We start from the raw sequence: 21,923 nt of genomic DNA on the forward strand, positions 1-21,923 counted from the left end.
TATATGTATGCAGAGGAGAGAGATTGAGTGTACATATAGAAGAGTATATGTAGAGTATACATAGAGTATACACACATATTATCAGCAGGGTCTTTGCCTACATGTTCTGCCTAATCTTTCTCACTGACTACTTCTTGGTAATCAAACCTGTCCAAAGGCTTATGGTTGTCAGTTGCATGTCCATTAAGCCATGTTACCTGTTTAATTTTCCATGAGGAACCTTTCTGATATGAATATATTTTCTTTGGTGGAGGAGAGAAAACTGGAAATTGAACTCAGGAGCCTCATGCATACCAAACCAAGTGTTCTCCTATTTGAGCAACATCTTTGTGTCCTTTTGCTTCAAGTTTGTTTTTCAGAGACCTTTGCACTTTTGCCTCAGTTGGCTTCTGACCATGATCCTCCTCCTTTTACCTCAGTAACTCAGTATTATAGATGTGCCATTATATCCTGGGCTCTGACTGTATCTTAGTCATTTAGTAATTCACTAATTTTTATAACAACAACAAAAATAACTTGCTTATTTGGCTTTACCAACTCCACTGTGAGCTCAGTACTGGAGTCACAGTCACCCTGCCCTTAACACCTAGAGAATGTCACATGATGGGGGCCCAGGAAGTCTATTGTATGAAATATAAACTACCTATGAAGGCATAGGTGGGTGAAGGAGAACAATTGAAATAAGGACTTAGTGCTGAGTATCATGATGGGAAAGGCTTTGTAGATACAGAGCTGGTCATAATTTGGGTGGATTGAAGCTGGATGAGGTCATTTCTGGCACTCAAAATGTTCTGAGCAAAGTTGAGGTACAGGTGCTTCAGGGCTCTTTGGTCAGTTAGAGCCTAATATGTTGTTCATTAAAGTAATGACAATGCTAAGAAGGTGGTGCAGGCTTCATTTAAGGCTCCACAATGCTAAAAAGCATCTGAGGGTCATGTACATGCTCCAAGGGCCACCCTTTCAGTGCAGCATCCTGGAAGCTATGTTAAAAATATGCTCCAGAAAATTCACCCTCTGAATGTGTATCCTCCACTCAGCTTCTGGACTTTCTTCTGTTAAAACTTAATAATCCCATCACTCCTCACACATTACAGATTTCACTCCAAATCTCTTCATTTTTAAGACAGACACCTCATCATTCAAACTGCTTAGCCTAGTGTGAGCCTGTGAAAAATATACATCATGGGGCTAATTAATGGGTCAGATGCTGCATGTCTGATACTCATGTTTTGGGTAAATGCTATATTTCTGAGATAAAATTCTCATGGGAAGACCAGTTGTGCAGTTTTATAGCTTTCTGTCAGTGATTAATCTGGCAAATTGCAGAGATATGTGTTGTGAGCATTCTTTTTGTTGTTGTTGATTAAACAACTTTATATTGCTATCCCTTGGGTACCAAATGACTAAATCTATGCCGTATAATCTAAGATTCTGTTTCCCTTAGATAAATGTGACTGAGAGTCCAGTTTATATGCTTTGGGGGAAGTAAAGAGATTTTCCACTTAGCAGTTCTTCAGTGATCAAAGAAACAGCTGTTGCTTTCCAGTGTGTCCCCCTAAAGACTGCTTAACCCTCACTGAATTGCTCATGTGACTTCCTTTTGCTGGATTTTTGAGTGTCCTAATGCAAACAAGATCCTGCAACTTTGTGTAACCAAGGGGAAAGGATGGTTCTGATATTCAAGGAGTGTACAGTCCTTCACAAATCAATTTTATTAATTTAAACACAAAATTAATGGAGAAAACTTCTGTACACAATTGCGGACACAACACACTTTTTTTTTCTTTTTTCTTTTTTTTACAGTGAGGCCAAGATCAATTTTGTATTTTCAGTCTGCAGTGTACAATAAAAGTAAGATGAAAAGGGTAAAAAAATTCAACTTCAAGCAGAAAAGAAATCTTAATTCAATTCTTAAACAATTTGGAAAATTCACAAATGTTGAATTCTAGCAGCAACATGAAACTTGAGGGGAATAAAAAGATGGAGTCATTGTTTACTCTGAGTCAAAGCTGGTGACTCCTCCCTCCCCTCTCCTCAATATAATAATAAAGAAAATTTATCCAAAAAGTGATTTCATGGTAATGGAAAGTTTTAGATGAGATTTCTATTTCCATAGAAATCACTTTTGGAGAAACTTTCCTATGGTGTGACAAAAGTGACAATTCTTATTTCCTCAATTTATGCTTGTCATGTAATACATAAGGGAGGAGTATTGGTTTTATTTGGTAGTGATGACCAAAGCCATGTCCACTATTGGCAATTAATTTGTCTCTGGGTAGGGAGGAAAACAGAATATGTAAGGGAAATGAAAAAGTTTTGCTGATTTCCAGATAATGTCCTCCTTTATCTAAATAAACAAAATGCAGACACAATAATAATTCTGAGCACATGAAAACTCTGCTAGTCTCCAATTCATTTTATTAATAAAATATATCTATCATCTATATTCTTTCTGTGGGATGAAGCATTTGAATAATCATTTTCCAAGTAGTTACATATAATACATGAGTGTTAAAAAGAGAAAATGAGGTGGTAAGAGGACTTTAATTTGAGTTAAGAAACTGCTCTGTTATTTTATTAAGGTCCTCCTAACAGCATTAAAGATCTCAGATAGAAGAACTGAGTGGGGAGGGAAAGATTTGGAAAACAAAATCCTTATTGACACTTGACATCCATGCTTTTTGGTCTTGACAACATCAAAAAAAAGTCCATTATCTACATATTTATACCCAATACTTAGCTAAGGCACTTGCACACAAGTCTGTGCACATAGTGTCTCAAGGTTCACTATCAAGGCATTACTACCTCTCAATATCATTTCCCTAAATAATATGTAAAAGATCATCCATTATTACAAATTTACACCAAAAATTCTTTCTGTACATGATTGTCTCAGTGATGTACATATTATACGTTTAAATTAGACATACTTTACTTTGCAATGTGCTAAAATTCAAAGTACTTGCCATGTACTTGGGCAAAAGCCTTTAATCCTTTATTTCTTAACATTATGTCCCTTCGATCACTGTTGATGCCAAAAAGAAAATAGACTGTGTGGGAAACCTGTATGATAATGAGAATTATACCTCAGCAACTCTGTTTTGAAGACAAGTCTGTTCATAAATAAGTAGAGATGTACAGATTACCCGGGGAATGAGACACCAAAAACGTAAACGCAAAACCTCCTTTGTGAGAGAAATTCTTCCACTGGTATTCAGGAAACACAAGTCAGTCTTTGTTGTGCAATCAAGTCTGCTGTATTGGAGAAGCTGTTTCTGTCACATTGAAAATGCTAAAACTGAAGTGTCTGCAGGTCCTTTCTTCACAGGTTTGAACCAGGAGTTAGTGTGGCAAAGACACAGTACGCTGTGCTAGAACATTCTCATGGCTTATTTTCATTGGATTCACAGTACTCGAGTCAACAGCTGTTCTGAAGAAATAGACGTGTTCCTCCATTAACCAGGAGGGCAGAGGTCAAGACCAGCAGCAGCTGCACATCCATATGTTGAAATCACTAAGTTCTGGAGTCCAGCGCTGACACAAGACTCAGGCCTGTTGGATTTGTCCCTGGTCATGGGGCAGTTGTGCAGTTTCAAAGTGTCATGTGGCTGTTACAGGTACTCCAGTTCCAAGGCATGATGTAAGGCCATGAGATCCGAGTGACTGGAGACCCTCCAGAAGGGCATAGCGTGCTGCATAGGGGCAGACACACAGTGAAGTCAGGGAGGTTACTAATCACACACCCTTCTGGTTCCTCCTGGCATCCCTTTGTTTCATTACTGTGAAAACTGCCAGCTGTCATCACATTGACTTAAAACAAAAATCTGAACTCAGTCCTCCCCAAAGAATACTGGACTGAGTTTTAAATGTAATCTAGAGTCTGCTTCTTTTAAGAAGGTGAGGAGTATTCTTAAGTAGGTCTATACTGTAACTTATATATGAATTACTAGCTGTGACTCTACTGAAAACAGCTGCTATTCAAATATATATACAAACACATATATACACATGCATATATACACACATACATATATACATATTTTGAAGAACATGTGTATGAAAGTTAAACATGTATATGAAAGTTAGAAGAAGACATGTCTTCACCAGGTGCTGGTGGCTCACGCCTGTAATCCTAGCTACTCAGGAAGCTGAAATCTGAGGATCATGGTTCAAAGCCAGCCCAGGCAGGAAAGTCAGTGAGACTCTTATCCCCAGTAAACCACTCAGTAAATCGGAAGTGGTGCTGTGGCTCAAGTGGTAAAGCACTAGCCTTGAGCTGAAGAGCTGAGGGACAGCACCCAGACCCAGAGTTCAAGCCCCATGACTGACCAAAAAACCCCAAAAACAAAAAAAAGAAGATGTATCTTATGAGTCTAAGCCATTTTCCTTAGTTGGTAGTACTTTACAAGTTTCTAAATGTAATTTTTCTCAGATATGAAGCAACTATTATTTCCCATAATTCAACCATTTGATTCTTTACATTGACTTTAAAATGACTTTTCCACACAGGAAAAATTCGAAATGGATAGCTAAAGTTGAATTTTGTGGTGGTTTAAACCATCAATCTAAAGATCAACTTATAAGGAAATGTTTGTAAAAAGTCTGAATAAACCAGAAATGAGAAAACCAGGTTACCTCAATCCATAGAGGAGGAAATAAACTATAACTGCTCAAAAGGATCATGGTAAGCATTTATGCATCAACAAAAAGTTTTCTCCTGTGGGAAAGGTAACTATCACCTCTCAGAAGAAAATTAATAGATTTTTTTGCACACATAAATGATGTAAAGGCCAAAGTAAAATTTGTAAGTATAATTTTGGGGACATTTTAGACTAAGGAAAGACTCTGACTTACAGGTGAACAATAAAAATGAGGTTTTGTTTTATTTTTTCTCATTTGTAGATAATGAAAGCTACTATTCTGATATAGATCACATAGCTGTTATATACTACATTCAAACTATTAAGTACATCTATTAACAAAATCATATACTGAATTCTAATATCAAATATAGATCTTTCTGGACTCAATACTACATAGTATTAATAAACTAAGTGGGTATCCTAAGATCTCTTTGGGGATATAAGGATACTTCCCTCTGGGCAGCTTCAGATAACATTAATTCAGGAATTACCTGAGTATGCAAGACCACGCCTAGGTATATAAGAGATACATATGGCTATGTGAATAAATAGTAGAAATGTACAACAGTCATGGAAATTCCTTGTGTCTTCTTAGAGGGCAGCGATTAACTCTGCCTAGGGAATTAGGAAAATGCCTGTAAAGAGGTGGTGATAGTTGAGCTGGGTATAAAAGGATGAGCATTCAGAAGATTACTCTGCTAACTGTGGGTCAGGGCACAGAAGATAAGGAGAAATTTATTGGTAGAACTCTGGCTAGGTAGGAATAATGATAGGAATAATGTTCTTGACAAGACTAGCTAAAAGAGCTTTGTAAGTCATATTAAAGATTTTATTGATGACGATAGTTGTGATGTATTAGATTTTGTATCCAGCTCTGCTAAGTCATGGGAGATAAAGTGTTATTATTCTGATGAAGAAATGGAGACTTTAAGAGGAGAAGTTTTAAATAATATCTGGTTAAGATACCTACCAGATCTGGGCTGGATCTTCAGTGCCTGAATATTGTAATGTCTCCTATGTTGTAGTTTATTGATTCAGTTGGCACTCTGCCACTTGAGCCATGCCTCCATCCCTTATATTTGATGGTTACTTTGGAGATGGAGTCTGAAGGACTTTTCAGATCCAGCTAGCTTTGAACCATGATACTTTGGATTTCAGCTTCATGACTAACTAGGATTACAGATGTGAGCCACTGGTGCCCAGCATGACACATCACTGCAGCAACTATCTACAGGCAAAACCTTCCCCCCTTTCTTATCCAATATTTTGCATTTAGCTCTCTGGTCACATATAACATCCATCATTTAAAAAGCTGAGTACACAAATGCTTACAAGTAATTTAAATTTTGCCAAACTACCCCAAACACAATAATAAAAGGTTCCAAAATTTCAAAGCATATATTTTCTGATAGGAAGTATTGCTTTTGTAGGAATTTATTTCTCAGACATAATTGCATGTACACATAAGGACCATTCACTGTAGAATTGTTTGTTATAAATACTGGAACCCATCTAAATGTTTAGCCTGAGGGGTCTAGTTAAATAATAGTATATCCATATAATGAAACACTGATGCAGTCACTTAAAAGGATTAGAGATGCAGCACTCTATATTCTGATACAGGAAAGTGCCAGGATGGATTGCTAAGTGAAAAGAGCAGGTATGGGGGGGGAAGTATATAATTCCCATCTGTAGTTTTAAAAAGACCAATTCGTGCTTTACTTTCATATGAACATGTTATTTCTCAGCAGTTTGCATAGGGAGGTATAAATGTTTCTGATTGTAAATAAAGAGATTTCAAAAGATATATTTTTCTAACAGCTCACTTTGAAAATTATTGCACTTCTACTTATGTCTCTTATTCTGCTCAAAAGAGAAGTGAATTTTTTCAGGAAGAAGATGAAATCCAATTTAAGACATGGCATTAAGAGTAAATCACTGAATGATTTTATAATGACACAAGTCTCTGCAGTCCATGTTCTAAGTTCAGCTGTTTAGGCATCATCAGAATCTTCATTTTGTCTTGTATTTCAGCAAATGTTGGTGCACACATTAAAATGAACATTTTTGATAAAGCCCTTGTTAATATGCAGAAAATGGATGCTTGTCATATTTTCCAGTTATGCTTATTTAGTTTTAAATAAATTTCTGAAACAGAAGGTTATTCTAGAAATGATTTCTTTTATTAGACAGATGTCTAATTCTGTCACTCAAGCATACCATTTTAGGAGAACAGAATTATGTTTAAAAAGCATTTTAATGAGACAAATTATGGAATTAGATTAAATTACTTATGAAAGGCCTCAGACTATATTGGCAAAAAGACCCAGGATGACAGAACAGACTTCAAGTGCACTTTAATGACATAGCCAACTGGGGAATTTCTTACTGGGTTTTGTTTCTGACTTAAATAAAATGTACCACTCTTTAGCAAGCATTATTTAGGGAAATGAAAGACCTCTCTGAATGGAAAAGAGCAGAGTGTTGGAGTACATTTTACAAGAACATAAGAAATCAAGAAGCAAGATGTAAGTAGTTAAAACTGTTTGTGAAGTATGAAAAATAGATTGATTTGTAAAACATTTTAGTGCACAAATGTATAGAACTTCATGTCTATCAATTTAGCAATTCAAATGAGAGGAAAGTAGAAAACTATATAGATATATTACTAACAAAGCACATGAATTATTTTTGTTTATCTGTGAGTTTATGGTGATAAATGTGATGGCCAGAGGAACCCAGTTGGGTTTAAATCCTAGTGTGGCCACTTTCTAGCTATGTGATTTAGACCACCGAATGCCTTAAAATAAAGACTGAGATGTAAGGGTATTACAATTGGCGATAATTTTTGTTAGTTATCATTCAGATTATTAATCAATCATTCTACAGCATAAATTGCTACCTTCATTTATTTCTTTATATATGGAGTTTCTTTATAAGGGATATTGTAGAATGGTAGAGATATTTTTCAAAAATTAAATTCTGTCCATATCTGATACTCATTGTCTATTGCCAATTATTGTATACTTGTGTGTTAAATCTTATCATTTAAGTATTGATTAACTTCAAAAAGGCTAGACAGTTAGAAAACAGGCTGGGTGCCAGTGCCTGTAATCTTAGTTACTTAGGAGGCTGAGATCTGAGGATTGTAGTTCAAAACCAGCCTGGGCAGGAAAGCCCATGAGGCTCTTATCTCCCATTAACTTCCAAAAAAGTCAGAAATGGAGCTATGGCTTAAGTGATAAAGTACTAGTCTTGACCAAAAGCAGCTTAGGAACAGCATTCAAGCCCAGAATTGACATAAAACAAATAACAAACAGGACAGTTCAACTAGTCACTCTGCAAGATAAGAGGAATCTGAATCTTCTGAAAAATCTAAATTTTACACACACAGAGGCAGGTTTCAAGGTGCAAAGAACTTGCTGACATCAAATGTTTGTGTATGTTTACCACATCCAGTCATCCATGGAATCAAATTTGAAAGCTAGGAGGATTCATTCATAGTTTAAAAAAAATTGAAAGAGTATGCTCTTTGTAAGTAGCTGCCTAATTTCTTTTTGGTATGCCCCATGTTAAAAAAGAAAAAAGAATAGCATGTTCAAAGATAAATAGTGGCTGTACTTTTAACTTCTATTCAAAGAGCAAATATGCTATTCCTGCTACCTCTAATTCTCGTATCAGACATACAAATCCTTTGTTTTCCATGATTTATGCAGTCCAGCAAAGACTAACTTCTAAGACCACATTTCTTCATAAAGTTTAGGAAAGGATGGCACAGAAACCTTGATAGGCCTCACAAGCTCTCACCAGTATTCCTTGCAGCTAAAGTGACTACCTTCATAGTCTTCCTCTACCTACCACAAACTACAAAGCCACACTATGACAAGTTTCTCCTGAAATTAAACTTCTGGCGAACCAAAGGAAGAAGACCAGCCTGGCAGGCAGATTCACACTCTGGCCCCAGTCCATACTAGCATGAAATATTACTCTTCAACTCCACATTGCTCAGAGGTGCAAATGTGTTCCAGGCCTCTTCTGGTCACCAGGAGGGCCTGACTAGACATGACTTGGGGATTCCAGTGACTTTCCCAGGAAGACAACTAGCCTCTGGATTTCCATCAAATATTCTCTTTAAATCTCCAGGATTGAGTTTTGGGAATTTTTGCTCAGGCTGGGCTATCTTCATAAAATCTTTCCCCACGGGCTAACAGATGTAACCCAATGAAAGTCATGTTCACTAGTGAAGTGGGAAGGTCAGGACTAATACTTCCACAGAAGTGTGTCAAGCACTAGCAGACAAGAGGAATATTTGGGCGGGGGCAGGATCTAGTGCTGAAGGGGTTCCATGAATGCCAAACACACTCAGAAGGTTTGTAATCCTAGGCACACACTGTATCTAGGGCATCACTAAAATCATCAATCAGATCGCCAACAAAATTATATCAATGTCTCTGCTCCTGTGGAATCAGAGACTCTGAAGGTGAGTCAAGGTATCACCAGAGACTAAACAATCTGACTACATGCCATGCTTGATGCTCAGTGCTGCTTTTGGTGATGCTGAAATATTAGAAATCTGCCATTTCTAGTTAACATTGGAATACCCCAGAAGAACTTAATTGTATTCTTTGTGGAAACATACAAGGACTTCCATGAATGTATGGGGCAAAGAGGAAGAGAAATTATGCTATTAGTTAATCTCATACTTATAGATCACTGAATAACAATTTAGTAAGTTGCATAAAAAATGAAGACAGTTTACATACAACAAACTAAGCAATAAAAGTCTCTACCTCTGAAGCTTAGAATTAGCTGCTGGAACAGACATACAAATAATAATGAGTACCATTTGTTGCTGGCTTACATATATTAGGCTGTTTTATGAGGGCTACATACCCTAAATGAATCTAAAACTCGACTTAGGCCAGAGAGTTAGGCACTATTACTATTGCCATTTATGGACAAGAAAAACAGATAGGCAGTAAAGCCATAAATTGAACCTCGGCAGGATGAAGAATCCAAGTTATTTGCCATTAGAGCTTCTCCAGTTAAACTAACAGTGAGCCTTACTGAGCTGAAAAAGCAGAGAACATGTACAAGGTTGTAAGGTTATGTCCTGTGTGAACTGGGTTTTAGCAAATGAGGACAGAGAGAAAGGCAGTAGGGAAAAGGTTATCCCAGGGAAAGTAAACAGCAGGGAGAAAAATGCTGGACAAAGGAAAATGAAGATTTAGGTACATCTCCTAAAGGTCATGAGTGGGGAACTGAATTGCCTGCTGAAGTCCAGAGGGCAAGGTTCTTACCAGGGCATAAGTGGCTTTTAGGGAGAGGAAGGCCTGAGGCAAGATACCTTCTCTCTCTGGACAAGTTATGCCTTCCACTATGATATGATGTAAAACATCAGCCTTTCATCAGATACTGATACTGTGCTCTTGGCTTTTCGGAACTATGAGCCAAATAAATGTGTATTCTTTATGAATTACCTTGTCTCAAGTATTTTGTTACAGTAACGGTACATGGACTAAAACAGAAGTCAGCATATGAATTGCACTGCAGGGTTTGGTGGAGGGGGTAGAAAGATCAGACCTGTAGGTTGTAACCAGACTGTGAAGACCCTGAGTATGAAGCTAAAGACTGGGATGAGATGGCTCTGCTAAGGAAAATGATGGAATTACACCTACAGAGATTCAAAGGAATGCAATGAAATGTAATGAACAAATGGCGAGTTAGGCCCACTCCCTTGCAAAAACCCTGAGTGACGGAGGCAGGGAGGCGCTGACTTTAGGATAGAACGAAAGCATCAAGACCTCCAGGGCAGGAAGCCATTTTCATCTTGCAAGTCCGCTCAGACCACCTATCCAGAGGCTTTCTGAAGTGACACTTCAAAGGCTCAAGTGATAAGATTTGAGCCTCCTGGCAGTGGCTGACCTGGGTAAGAAGAGGTACGCTGGTCTGAGGACAGCATGTACGTCATCTCTATTCTGGATGATGACTACGCCACTAAGCTTTCCCTTCTGTCCTCAAAGTCTACATTTAATGAAGACCTTTAAGCTTGTGTAAAACACTTCAGTAGGCTCCTTCATTCTGCCCTTCTATCATACTTCCGGTTCTGTAGACACTGCCATTTTGCCAAGAAGTGAACCTTGTGAGATGACTCAGTCAGGAGAAGGTTGAGGACGAGGAATAGAACAAGATGCACCAGCTAGGGACTCACCTTTTTTGCTCCTTGTTCTTCTTCTACACCATCTCCTATCACAACATATACCACTTTTCTTCCAAATCTTTGAATTATCCTCTCAAAACAGCTTTCCTTTCCTAATGAACAAAAATAAATTGTAGGAAACGTTAAGTTTAACTCAGTGAGACAGAACTGGGCCTTCTTATACTCAGTGCTTTGTTCATGCTTCCGATTTAACTCTGTTCATCTAAAACAACTAGGAGTGCTCTGTCACTCAATTAAATGAGAAATGGAACCATGCACTAAAAAACTGTGAATTAATTAGCAATATTTCATCTAGCTCTTCATAGTTTAAAGACCACAATTTGCAGTAAAACTTTTATTATTATTCTACAAGCTGAGACTAAAAGGCATGTAATTCTGGAAACTTTCCACATGATTTACAAACAAACAGTTTCATAATATATCAAACTCTGAAAATAATAACTGATCTAAAAACTACTGAGAAGGATAAAAAACAACATAGCTGGGCTTGATTTTTGATATAGCAAGGTAAAACACTGGAACTAGTATAACCCTTTATTTATAGCTTGAAAGATCTGCAAAGCCTAAAATGTTTACTTTGCAATATTCTCATAAAACTCCTGAAATGAATGTCAGGTAATTTGGGGTATTACAGGAAGACCTCATGTCTGCATCTCAGGTTAAATAAAGGCTTTTCTAGAGGAGAACTGGGATAAAGGTAATACAACACCTTTATCTGTCTATTATCTTTCCCATGGAGGGACTTATTTGGACTCCTGCAGCAGCTCAGCTAGGCTAGGGCTGTCAGCACAACCCTGCAGCAAATGCATGCTTTGTTTCCTCTGATGGACAAACTGGTGTTCCAAGTCTGGGCTGCCAATAAGGTCATTTTACTGGACAATGGGACAGTTTCTACTTTTCAAATGTGAATGGCTGAGCAAGGGCCTGCACCTCTTTCAAATAAGGATCAGATATACACATGAACAAATTGCTTGTTTGCTTAAACAAATGTCTGCTTTATATTTGTGTTTTGCACTAAAATCTCTCATTTGCATCTGACAGAGATGAAATAGAGCCGGTCTTATTCAAAGGATGCAATTTCAATGCTGCTGTAGTTGCCCACTAAATTGTGAAATATTGAATCACTTTAAGAGACACCAGTGCAGTGGAATATAAAAGTATAAAATATAAAGTGCAGTGAAAACTCCACATATGCCTGAAACTTTCCCCTCTTTCTTGTGGAGAAATAGAATTTAAACTGGTGGTTAAACATGAAGTCTGTTAGGTGGACAAACAAAATCCTAAATACGCTTTCCTATGTACTGTCTACAGGCTTGATTATGAATCTCTGGTCATGTGGAAATTTTTCACAGTAAATATAGCTGGCTTTTAGAAGTTAGTTAGAAGTTTTTATACAAAGTATCCCCTTTGATGAATCCAGTTTGACTGAAAGAGCAACACAGCTGTGCAAAATGAGGTAGTAGTGGCTCCTTCCTCTACGACACTAGCATTTTGCCTACAGTGAAAATTCCTGGAGTTTTAACTGTCTCCACATATATTTCATTAGATGGCAATAACCACAGGAGCTTTGAGCTCTTCTTTTCCTATTAAAAATGTAGAAGAATGAAATGGCTTTTATGCAATTTTTTTGCCACCACATATTTTCTCATTCTAAGTTTTATTTTATACTCAAATGAAAGCCTCATATTTCAAACAAAATACTCACTTAAAAATATGCAGTGCTCAGCATCTTTACAATAAAATTAAATTAAAAAAACTATTCAGTGTTTACTGGATTGCAATTACAACTTTTTATTATGATACAATTTAAGATTAAACTTCAATGCATAAGCTACTAATACATGATTTGTACTTTATTCCCAGGAGACAAAGGGCTCCAGTTCTGTAACATAGCCTTCTCTGGAACTTTCTTGTGCTGATACCTCTTTTAGTAATATAGATGAAAATAGGATTATCACTTGACTTAATGTAAACTGGCTGCTAGACTATGAAACAGGAGAGCATATCACATTTCTGATTATAATGGGCAACTTTTTCTACTTGGTATATTATCCTCTTTGTATACTTCAGCATTCTGCCTTGACTTTTCTTAGGAAGCTTAGAGTCATCTGACAATACCAGGAAGAGGTATTTTCAGTGTGAGAGGGTCCCTGTATACCAATGGGCTCTTCAAACAGTAGCACCATATGATCAAACCTCACTTTTCCCTCAGTTGATCACACCACTACTAACCCAGGTGCCTAAAAGAAACTCCTGTGTGAGACTTTTTAAATACCACTATTTCTTTGCATCTATATCTTTTTTATTCCAAACCAGGGTTTAATTGGGTAAAAAGTGCTGGTGTTATTGTCATTGTGATGAGTAAATGAGACACACCCGGTCCTCAAGAATATTAAAGTCTGGTGGTAAAGTCATACATACATAAGTGCATGCACAATTGTTTGTGATCATTTAGTAAATACTCAAGGAGAAGTATAGCAATATAGACAATAGAACTATAAGAATTCCATTTTTGGATGGGAAGGGGAAACAAAGGAGGAGGCTACAATGCCTGATAAGAAATGTACTCATTATCTTGCCCATGTAATTGTAACCCCTCTGTACAGAATTCCATTTTTGCCTCTTTTTCTTTTGAGAAAGAAAAACCAGCTGTGTCCCATCTTCTAGGGTTCCTTCTCCTTCCCTGGGCTTATGAATATCCCATTCATTTTTTGTAGGTGAGTAGATGACAACACCTAAGTCTACCCTTCCAACTTTGGCTTTTCGTGAGTATTGCACACCAATGGCTTAGGACCACATGCAAGTTCCTTAGCAGGGAAGTTCTTTTTTTTTTTTTCTGTCCATTAATCCCATTAGCACATCTGCCTGGTAAATTCTTATTTAGCCTTCTATATATGCAGCTCAAATGTCATTTCGTCTCCTTGCTTTCACATTCACTATGCCTGCCTCCCAATGCCTGTGAGCCAATGATTTCTTGGCCATTGCATGTAGCTTTTACTTTTACGATTTCCCCCCAGTGGTACTGCAGCTTGAACTCAGGTCCTCATGCACTTGAGCCATGCCTCCTGCCCCCCAGATTAGGGTTTCTTGATAATTTTGCCCACACTGGCCTGGAACCACAATCTTCTTACCTCTGCATCCCACATGGTTGGAATGGCAGGTGTGTGCCACCATGCCATTCTTTATTCTTTATTAACTTAAACTCTGTGTAAATTTCATATTAGGCTTTCCCCCTTTAACTGTGTTTCTTCTTGCAAGAAGTTTAACTTTTGTATTTGTCACGAGAATTTAGTTATTTGTACATATGGATTAAAACAACAAAAACCCATTTTTAGTAATAACAGAAGAAACGGTTTGTTTTCTCTTTCTTACTTTGCACAGTTTAATATTAATATTACTAGCTAATATTGCTATTTGTTTTACTTACAAAATATTTTGACTGATAGTCGAAGAAAAGAATAAAAGATAGTCCGAATTGATGTTAAATTACAGCTAAAGTTCACAGATCTTAAGGTTAGCCAGAAAAGTAAAATTTCATAACTTTAACAACATGAATGATGCTTTTTCTTTCCCTTGTTGTCTAAAGCCAATTTTGAAAATAAAATCGCTATTCCATTTTTGACCTCTTGAATTTCTGAAAGAAAAAAACGTGCTTTGACTTCCTTTCATTGTTACTAACCTGAAGGACATAAATTTAGTGATTAAAAAAATCAGCACAGCTCACCTATTTTCGTTGCACTGTAAATATTTTCTATTGGAAATACAACTCCTAATCCATATAACAGGACTTTCGCCAAGGCTGGGATAAGCTGAGTAGTAGTTACTAAAATATTCACACAGTTCGTCCTGTGAGAACAGAAAGAAGCAGCAAAGACTGTTGAAAAATAAATCTCCAAAACAAACACAGACAAGCAACACCTCTGTCCTAGCAAAGGCCGCAAGCGCCTCACCGGGAGTGAATGAGGGAGAGGGCTTTCAGGGCCAGGGTCAGCCAGGAGTCGGTCAGCGCTTCAATCTCAGCTCTCAGCTGAAGCCAGGCTTCCCTCTTAGCTGGGCCCAGCAGACCTGAGGATTGAAAGCACAGATGAACCACCTTACTGAACTCTATTAAGAAGAAAGGTTTAGGAAAACTCCCATGGCACCCTTGACTACGCAGTACACACAGTCAGTGTTCACCTAGACCAATCGGTTGCATATGTGTGTGCCATTTATTGAGAACATCTTGTGACATACCTAACATCCCTTCTGGTGACAGGAGGCATCTCTTTTTGGGGGTGACCCTGCTCTCTCCCCTGCTTCTAGCTCTGGGTACAGGGTGGGAGGGTGACTTTGGCCTGGCAGGGACAGCAAGTCTTGGAACTTTTGCTAATTTTACAGGAAGATATTGCCGCTCCCCTGTGGAAGTTCTAAACTGGTTGGATAGAAACCTAGATCTACTGGTGGCCACTCTGCCCCCTCCTAGTGACCTAATAAAAGTCCTGCCCAGAGGAAAGCACAGGTCTCCACTATAGCATTATTTGGGCATCTGGCTCCAGTCAGGCCAGAGGCTCATCTCCTCCCTACACTTGTCATCACTAATTCAAACACATTCCTATTTCTGCTAAAGCCCTTCTGACCACTATGAACCACAATGGAAAGCCCAACATCTACTCAGCAGAAGGAATATACTGGCTTAACTTGTGATTTGGGCAGTGGTTGGCCAGCTCATTTTGTTGGATGGAATGAATGTCAGAGAGGTCAAGGAACTTGCCCCGGGTCACACCACTAAGTAACCAGACAAAGCAGCTGACTCTAGTCGACTATTCCTGTCACTAAATCACAGCAAAACAACTACTAGTTAGCTGAAACTGGACTCAAAAAGCTCTTCAAGCCAAACCGGAGTAACCCCAAAGAGAGTGGATTATCTTCACAATGCCACTAGGGTGTCAGGTGCAGTCACTTGCCTCCCACATTGTTCTTGTAATTGTTGTAGATCTCTTTTACTCGTCTATAGCGGAAAGCCAGCTTTCTCATCCAGTCCACGCCACCCCGGACCCCAGTTGCCAGACATAAATTAGCACTGGTGGCTGCAGCAGGAAAGCCGTCGGTTCCAAAGTTATATGTGCTATTTAGATGCAAGAAAAGCCCACAGTTAACGGAACAGAAAACTCATCTGGATCAGCCAAGCAATTCAGCTGAGTCTGGGGAGAGCATCGGTTGGGCAGCTAAGGGCTAAGGGTACCCACCTTAGATCTTGTCCATTGTCATCTGAAGAAACATCATCTATATGAACTTGGTCACATTCCTAAAAGAAATTAAAATGATAAATGTTAATTTTGAAGAAACACCTATGTTTTATTATTTTAAAAAACAAGTTATTTTTAAAGCACCTTAATTGTAGTGTTTTTCAACAATGTCAATCAGTAGGTGGCAGTCTTGTGAAATTGACATTTTTACCTACTTAGGGTCTTCTCAAGGAAACAAAGCAATGTCATCAAGGACTACCGTTATTCAACTTCAGAAAACACATTTTTGTGTTTAGAAAGGAAAGTGGTTGAAAACAATTAGCATATGTGTTCCATAAACCTCAGGTACCCTAAGACATCATGCTGCTCTGAACTGATTCAGTGAGTGCCTAAGCATAACTGGAACCAGACATCTTGGTAAATGTAACATGCTAGAAAAATTAAACCTGATGCTAACTGCCAATGAAATTATGACCTCTGATTGCTGCTGAGCCACACACCAACACAGCCCCAGGCCAGTGTGCTGAGGAGCCCAGACAGAAAATCTGTTACTGGTTTGCCATTTATTTGAGAGATGAGAGTTTTATTCTTTGTGCGTGTGCGTGTGCATGTGTGTGTATGTGTGTGTGTGACAGTGAAAGAGAGAGAGCGAGAAAGAGAGAGAGAGAAGCAGGAGACTGCAAACTCTAAATAAAAATAAGTAACCATATATGTAGTATTTTTTAAAAAAATGGTTGAATTTAGTGTGTTGTTACCTATTCATTCCAAGTGTTAGATTTATTAGTTTATTGTAGCATAATGTTATTTTGACCCGACTTGAGTTTTAAATCCTAAACAGCACACGAAATGTTTAGAACAGCTGGTTGTCACAGGGGCATGAGGGGTGAGGGGGCTTAGCGCTCTCCTGGGCTGAGGGAATGTTTGCGCACCTGCCTGCATAGGAGCAGGGCACATGTTACTGCTTCTACCTCCACTCCTGGTAAGCTTCCAGAAAGAGAATGTGCTCAATAAACTTCGGCCAGATAAATGAAGACATGCTAGTTTGGAACCAGCTAAGGTGTCTAGTCCAGACACGAGTAACCCATACCCTTCTGATGCTTTCATATTTGTCATGTCCCTTCCTTTACATTTATCTTATACTTATTAAAGTTTTAGTTTAAAATATTCATGAAAGAAATTTCCAGGCACATATCCTGTCTTTCAAAAAGTTCATCTTGACTAAGGCTCTGGTCATGCTTCAGATCAAGTTAATTTTGTTAACTCTAGCCTCTGTCTCTAGTGCTTGATGTTCAGATTGCTAACAAAGATCATATATGTAAAAGACCACAGTAATAGGAGGTGTGTTTCTATGTTGCTGACTCCCTCTCAACAAATTCTTCTTTCTCCGTGGATTTGTGAGGAAGGGAGCAGGAGACAGAAGTAGAAGAAACTCAAACCAGCTGTTCCTTAACAGAATTAAAATTGTGACCCCCAACCTCTTCTCCAAAGCATCTATTTTCCAGGCAGCCCTCTCCCAGCAAGCAGCAAGTTCCAGGGAGGAAAAGACTTTGACCTTGTAACCCTCCCAGGCTCTCTAGAGGTCTATAACCCCAGATAAGAAAAAAGAAAAAGCCTGGCTAGCAGCCCTCACATGCTGACTGTGAATTTAACATTTGTAAAACAGGTCATTCTTGGAAAACACAGTGGGGAACTTCTCAGAGTTAACAATTTAATCTTATTTTAGGAGAGGTATGATAGTTGCATTTTCAACAACCTACTTACTCCAGGTTTAGAGAGTTACTAAATCAGGAGACAAAACTTCTGATCTTTACTCAGAAGAGTAATTGTTATGCTGTTGGTAACCTTTCCTCCCCTCCCCCCACCAAGCAATGTGGGTTCTGGAAAAAATAAAAATAAAGAAAGGGAGAAAGAAAAGTAAGAAAGAGGAAGGAAGAAAGGAAGGAAGGAAGGAAAGCAGGCAGGCAGGCAGGTAGGAGAAATTTTCTCTTGAGAAAGAACAGAAGGGAGGAGGAAGTCAGGGAACAGAGAAAAAAGAGAAAGAATTTAATTCAAGAACTCAAAACTGACCTGGAATTCTTGGTTGACATTAAGGGTGGGAAGAATTGTTTGGAAAAAGAAGTAGGACTCTTTTCTTAAACTAGTTCAGTTGTAAATCTTCACTAACAGAAGTCCCTATCTTCAAGAACAGTTAGGTTAAAGATTCCATAGTTGCCCTCCTTCTCCACACATTTTCTTCTGCTAGCTTTATTTAAAACTTACTGTTCCCAGACCCCATTAGAAAAACTGGTCAATATTTGGGTTAGTTATAATTGTCAACAGCTTCAAAGTGTTACTTGCAAAGAGTAAATTCAGTCCACCATGATTTGATTAAAGCAGAGTTTGGTGTAAAGGCCACAAAGAAATCCTCATTCTTTATCATGAGAATTCATTACAGAATGAATTTCATGAAGGATGACTCAAAAGTCAAGAACACTCTTGAAAAGGCCTAATTAGCACCTTTAAGCATGAAAAATGACTATGTAAATATGCTGTTGGAATTGTTGCTCACTGTATTTAATGAACAGCAGAAAAATATACTACCGTACTAACTTCAGATCTACAGAACACATGCTTTAAGTCTTTCTGGGAGCCTCAACTAATAGCGTAAGTGCTTAAGCTTTTTAAGCTTCCTCAATAATTTATGGAGAAACTATAGTATTATTCTCTTGATTACCTACAAAAATTTAATAATCATAATATTCATATATGAAAATGGAGCTAGGAAACTTGAGGGTGTGGGTGGTGTTGGGAGAGATGGGGGAGAATAATGGAAGGAATGACACTGATCAAGATGCCTTGTGCTCACAAACTGGTGTGCTGAATTGCAACACCTTTGTATAACTACTTAAAGATAATTTAATAATACTTAATCCCTAGGGCTAGAAGGTACCTTTTCTCATCATGAGGAAATCTTGGGTTTGATCCTCGTGCATGCACATACAAATAATTAATATTAATTAATAATTTTCCCCAAAATGGCAAGTATTAGAACATTGTACTATTTCACAGTGGAGCCACAGATATTAACTTGTCCTAGGTTTGTGTACTCCCAAATTAGAAATCTTGCCCTCATTCAGCTATCCTGGAACTCAGAGCCCTCCAGGATGGTGAACTTTTCTCCTTTGGCTTTTTAGAAATCATCTAGCTTTTTGTTTGTCTTAAGCTTAATTTTAGGTTTTCACTTTTGCCATCTATACTTGGTCATTTTTAGTCTCTAAATTTACTGTAAACTCACACAATTAGACAATGGAGGGAGAACAGGGCTGCACTTAGAGTTCTTGGTTTTATACAGAAAGGGATCTTGAAGCTAGCAACAGAATGTGAACACACTGGAAGTTTCTACAGATGCAAAAGACAAACACCATGTTGTTTTTGAGGTGTCAAACTATTCTTCTAAAAAAAAAATCCCTAGTTACATGCTTACAACACAGAGAGCAAAACAGAATTCCATGGGAAAATATGTTCTTATTCCAAAACCAAATTGAAAGTGCTGAAAGAGCACTTTTGAAATTAAGTTTCCAAAAGTATGCTATGGGGCTTTAAGGAGTTGAAATAATTCGCAAATCCAAGTCTTGGGACAGTGTTTACATTTCTAGGGCCTTTGCCAAGCCAGCATGCTTTACATATTAATCTGCATCACAGGGTGTTGGGGTGCCCAAAGGACATCTACTCTGGGTGTCTGGCCTGAGATCTCCTTGGGGGAAAAAGTAGGGACTGGTAGGGTTCCGGATGGGACCTTTGATCAGCATGCTAGCTTAAAATGGAAAATTCTTCAAGGTCTCCAGTCTTTAAAGGGGAAAAAAACATCAAGTATCAGTGACCACAGGAGGAAAACATCACTAGGCCTCTGTGAGAAAATACGACTATTATTTAAACTTTACTCACAGGTGTCCTCAGGCCAACAGGCTGAACATTCAGATGGGAACTTCTCACAAGAAACCTAAAAGTATTCCTCACAAGAAAGCTAAGTACTCAAACCTCCAAAGGCCAATGTTCTCACCCTAGAGATAACCCTGCTTCCCATCTATGGAAAGTATATTTGTTAACAGGAACTGCAATTGTTTTCCAGAAAGCACTGACTGTTTCCTTGAACTCACAATTAACTAAAGGCATGAGAATAGCCTGGCACCTCAGCCTCCATTTTATATTTGCCTTTGCTCTAAGTCATTCTTTCTAAAAATCACTTTGTAATCCCCTTGGGTTCCAGGAAAGACAGGACTGATTGATAGCATCTTTATGACCAGGGATGGAGACTACCCCTAAGAAATAACAGCCTGGCAGGGCAGATCCTCACCAAAGAGAACAATTACCTACAACTGCCAGGCTTTCCCTTGGAGCAGGGAGAATCATCTCATGGGAACAAGATTGTTTCTCTCAAGTGCTGACAGAATAACAACTTCTTCAGGACTTGGAGAACCAGAACTGAAATAATGAGCAGAGCAGGCCACTGCGACTCTTTATGTATATCTCTGTCACTGGGTCCTATTTCTCCTTAAATTTAAACCTAACATTCAGATATGTTTCCCAAAGATGGCTGAAGGTGAACTGCAGAGCCTTCTTTCAGTAGCCTTGCTCAAGCTAGATACTAAACCTCCTTTCTCTGTCCATTGCCATGGCTCTTTATTTGGCATATAAAAAATGTAAGTGGCCAGACTGACACATGGAACTCCTAGACTCCAGGTTCTGCCAAGGTCACAACAGCATTTTCTCTAATGTTGGTCGTGACCAAAGAAAGGACTTCCTGGCTGTTTGTAGCTTGGAGGACCGCAGCTGTGTAACAAGTCCCCCTTGCCTCCTCTTCTGTGCCTAGGGTTTGTGAAAGTGTCCCCACTATTCCCCAATGGAGCATGGATGCGTGGCCTCAATCCTCCAGTGCAAACCCCAACCCATCCTGTCATCACTCTGAAGAGATTGGCACTTCAGAGAGACTTCATCCTGAAGAACTGCCACTGTGGTCACCAGGTCTTGGCCACGATGGAGGTGCAGAGAGAGTGTGATTGGAGGTGATGAGAGCATGGCTTTTGGAAAGTCACAGTGAGTCAGTGCATCCTAAGTGGGAGGTTTGAAGCTGAACAGTCTAGATGAGGTCTCAGACATGGCAGGCAGAGGTGACTGAGGGCCGATGACCACCCTCTGAGGTGTGGCGCTGGGCCCACCAATACTACCCTGCAACCCTGTGCTCTACCATGACAGGCTGCTGCCATCATCTTTCAGACAAATACCACAAAGCAAATGGCCAGTGTTTACCTTTGCCTAGCTTTCCTTTCTATGCCATGGCCTGTGTGTTCCAGAGAAAAACAAAGAAAAGAAGCAAGTTTCAGTTCCTACTGGCCTTCAGCTCAGAGACACTGAAGCACTCACAGGGCCGGATTATAAATGGCTCCCATGGATGGCTAGGGAGCACTGCCAACATATGAGGCAGCCCAATACAGCCCGGGTGCAGCGGGTGGGCAGAGAGCCACAAGGAGTAAGATCTCATGGCAACTGCACATTCGCTTTTATGACTCTGGCTGTACTGTTTTTCTGCCTTTTTGGTCCCTTCTGTCATTTTTCTTGGCATCAGAACTCAAACTGACCTTTTTCTGATCCATCATCATCTCTGGCCTTCTAGGGGTGGGCCACAGACTTTTGTTCCTTTGGATCAAGCCCCAGGAACAACTCAGATTTTGTACAGGGGCTCATATGCAAAATATTAAGTTATGGCAGAATTTTTCTGCAAATATTTATTCTGCTTTGATACTGTAGTGCTTGTACTTTTCCCCCAAGCCTTTCACTTGTACCATAATTATGTAAAAA

The 21,923-nt window shown here is 38.8% G+C and overlaps 1 protein-coding gene across 2 annotated transcripts in view; it reads right to left on the minus strand.

The window, feature by feature from the left end:
* Positions 1-1,745: 1,745 nt before the first annotated feature.
* Eya1 (EYA transcriptional coactivator and phosphatase 1) overlaps positions 1,746-21,923 on the minus strand; it is a 136,656-nt gene continuing 116,478 nt past the window's right edge. For both annotated transcript variants that reach the window (XM_042666172.1, XM_042666164.1), the window contains exons 12-17: positions 16,089-16,147; positions 15,807-15,967; positions 14,814-14,928; positions 14,588-14,709; positions 10,855-10,955; positions 1,746-3,692 (exon numbers count right to left, since the gene is read on the minus strand). In XM_042666172.1, the coding sequence (XP_042522106.1) occupies positions 3,612-3,692; positions 10,855-10,955; positions 14,588-14,709; positions 14,814-14,928; positions 15,807-15,967; positions 16,089-16,147 (639 nt within the window). In that variant the 3' untranslated portion in view covers positions 1,746-3,611. The remainder of the gene's footprint in view (positions 3,693-10,854; positions 10,956-14,587; positions 14,710-14,813; positions 14,929-15,806; positions 15,968-16,088; positions 16,148-21,923) is intronic.

The sequence above is a fragment of the Dipodomys spectabilis genome, unplaced genomic scaffold, assembly GCF_019054845.1.
Source record: "Dipodomys spectabilis isolate Male_0828 unplaced genomic scaffold, ASM1905484v1 ptg000015l, whole genome shotgun sequence".
NCBI lineage: Eukaryota > Metazoa > Chordata > Mammalia > Rodentia > Heteromyidae > Dipodomys > Dipodomys spectabilis.